This window comes from Pteropus alecto, unplaced genomic scaffold (genome assembly GCF_000325575.1).
Source record: "Pteropus alecto unplaced genomic scaffold, ASM32557v1 scaffold30, whole genome shotgun sequence".
NCBI lineage: Eukaryota > Metazoa > Chordata > Mammalia > Chiroptera > Pteropodidae > Pteropus > Pteropus alecto.
This window is the reverse complement of record NW_006429782.1, coordinates 2,571,804-2,574,330: the sequence shown is the minus strand read 5'-3', so window position 1 is coordinate 2,574,330 and position 2,527 is coordinate 2,571,804. Positions and strand designations below refer to the sequence as shown.

General features: G+C 56.5%; 1 protein-coding gene across 2 annotated transcripts in view; it reads right to left on the bottom strand.

The window, feature by feature from the left end:
* Positions 1–2,527, bottom strand: part of FSD1 (fibronectin type III and SPRY domain containing 1) — an 11,547-nt gene that overhangs the window by 1,641 nt on the left and 7,379 nt on the right. For both annotated transcript variants that reach the window (XM_006904109.1, XM_025043341.1), the window contains exons 8-10: positions 1,964–2,062; positions 1,107–1,266; positions 684–763 (exon numbers count right to left, since the gene is read on the bottom strand). In XM_006904109.1, the coding sequence (XP_006904171.1) occupies positions 684–763; positions 1,107–1,266; positions 1,964–2,062 (339 nt within the window). The remainder of the gene's footprint in view (positions 1–683; positions 764–1,106; positions 1,267–1,963; positions 2,063–2,527) is intronic.

Genomic DNA, 2,527 nt, shown 5'->3' with positions numbered 1-2,527 from the left:
TCCAAGCCACAACCAGTCTAGGCTCCTCCCAAGGGCTAGGTAGCGCCCATGCCAATCTCAGCTACTCTGCAGACACCCCCACGCCCTCCTCCGCTTCCTCCCCAAACCCCACCTCTGAACAGTCCCAGATGCTTTCCAGAAAATCTGAATCCTGCACAGAAACGCCAGCTTCTGCCCAGGGCTCAGCTCTTCCCCAGAACCCAGCCACGCCCCACCTTCTTCCACCCGCCCCCCTCTGCCTGATGCTACGGGTCACGTCGATTTCACACCTCACACCTCAGCCTTCTTCGAGACAGTGGCGATTTCCCTAAACGCCAGTTCCTCTGTGGACTCCAGCTTCTCCTTCATGGGATCTAATCACGCCCAAGGTGCTAACCACTTCTCCAGTCCTGGCCATTCCCTCAGCTTCTCTGACGCCAGCTACTCTGGCTCCTCCACGCACCCAGCTGCTCCAGAAGCCACCGTTCTTTCCACCTACTTCCAGATCCCAGCCAATCCCCAAGTCCCAGCTGTTCCACAGAGCCCAGGCTCCTGACCAGCCACCCCCCAGGGCCGAGCCTCTTTCCTCAGCTCTGTGAGCCCCGGCTCCCCCCAGTAACCCCCTCCCCAAACTCTCCCATTCCCCCAGCTCCGTGACACCTCATCAGGACCAACCCCTCCCTCTTCCTGCCCCCGCTCCTTACCCAGCACCGTGTAGGACTCAGCTGTGAAGCGATCCCGTCCCCCACGACCTGAGGGCATCCTCTTGGGAGATGGGGTACCTCTGTGGGTAGCAGGGAGAGGAGGGCTTAGGCCAGCCCTCACCTCCCCCGTAGGAGGTAGACCTTGGTCTAGCCGGCCACTGTGGACTGTTGTCAGTCCTTGACCATTTTCGGCTCTTTTCACGAACCGGGCCCCCCACGTCACAACGTGCCTATGCCCTTCCTCATCTAGAAAACTCCTGTCCAGTCATCGAAATCCAGCTCAGAGTCCCCCCTCCCTTGATTCACGATTTGACGCCCCAGCTCCACGTCTCTCCCTCCACCTCAGCCTGGACCCCACCGGGCTGCGTGTCCGTGTCCATCGCGATCTCCCCCACTGAGACTCGCGGGGAGCGGGCAGCCTACCTGGCTGGGGAGTTGACGGGAGACGCGGTTCGCCCCTTGCCATCTTTCTCACGAGCCTTGATGTCCTGCACCTTCCCGCCCATGGCGTCCCACTCCACGGAGAGGTCGTCCACCCGCAGGTTCTGGTGGGATGTGGACGCATCCAGGCGGAACATGAACGCTGGGGCCGGGTAGACGTGGGAGTCACAGAGATGGGGAAACCCCAAGAGACACAGAGAGAGAGAGACAGAGACAGACAGTGACCAAGACAGACCATGACAGGCAGAAAACAGAAAGAGACAAAGAAACAGAGACCAAGACCAAAAGAGGCCAACAGACAAAGGCTCAGAGACAGACAGACAGACAGACAGGCAGAAAGACACCAAAAGAGACGAGATGGGGAAGAATGGAGGGGGCGGACCACACAGCCAGAGGAGTGAAGGCCAAGGGCTTGTTGCCTAAAGGTCTCCCAGGCCCGCAGCCACCTTCTAACTACTTGGGCTGCCCCGTGCTTCCCCTGGGGATTAATCCCAGGAAAGGGGCTGGGCTATACCATGACAGAAGTCAGCTAGACTGCAAAAGGACTTCCTATCAGGGCATGCAAAGGTGTCACTGTGGGAGGCTAAGAAATCTGTCTCCGATAGTGAAATACCCTGTCCAACTTCTGTTTTTTGAAAGAGAGTGTGTGTCAAAAAATCATTGCGGTATAATGGGACCAACTGCAAAAGCACAGGACAAAAGCACGTGTACACCAGACATGCAGGCTGAGGAATCCTACTGTGGACGGAGCTCTGAGTTTTCATTTCACACCAGTCCCTGGGGCCCCAGGAATGAAGGGTTATAGAGTCACAGCCAGGATAGGGATAGGAGCCAGTCACCTGGTGTCTCCAGAGTCACTGGCTCAGAGAACTCGCCTGCAACTGCCTTATTACAGGCCTTCACACGGAAATTCATGTATTTCATGTCAAACTTGAGACCTAGGAGGCAACACAGGGATCTCAACACTGTGTACCCTTTGAGCAACAGGTTAGAGGCCCTACGTCCCACAGTAATCCCACCGCTCCTCATTCTAAGGAGCACCTTGCAAACATCCCTGAGAAACCATTCTTGACCACGTTCACCTGTGGGGCTACGGACTACTTAGCTCCACCCCCCGAACCTAGAGCAGCCAATCAGGATGCTGTATGACCTAAACATAGTGATTAGTTCAGGGATAAGCATAGGACACAAAATGGCCAATCAGAATCTACCCTGGGACTTAGGTACTGTAGGGAGCAGAGTCGTTGTTTTCTTGGGGGCTGGCCAGCTAGGAGGAAGAGCCTCCTGGGAAAATTTGCCAGCTCATTTGGCTAGCCTCCTTGAAGGCAGCCTCCAGAGCCAAGAAGTGCAGGGAACAGAGGTGACCGAGTCACTTGCTAGAACCCCTGGATCCCCATGCCTGG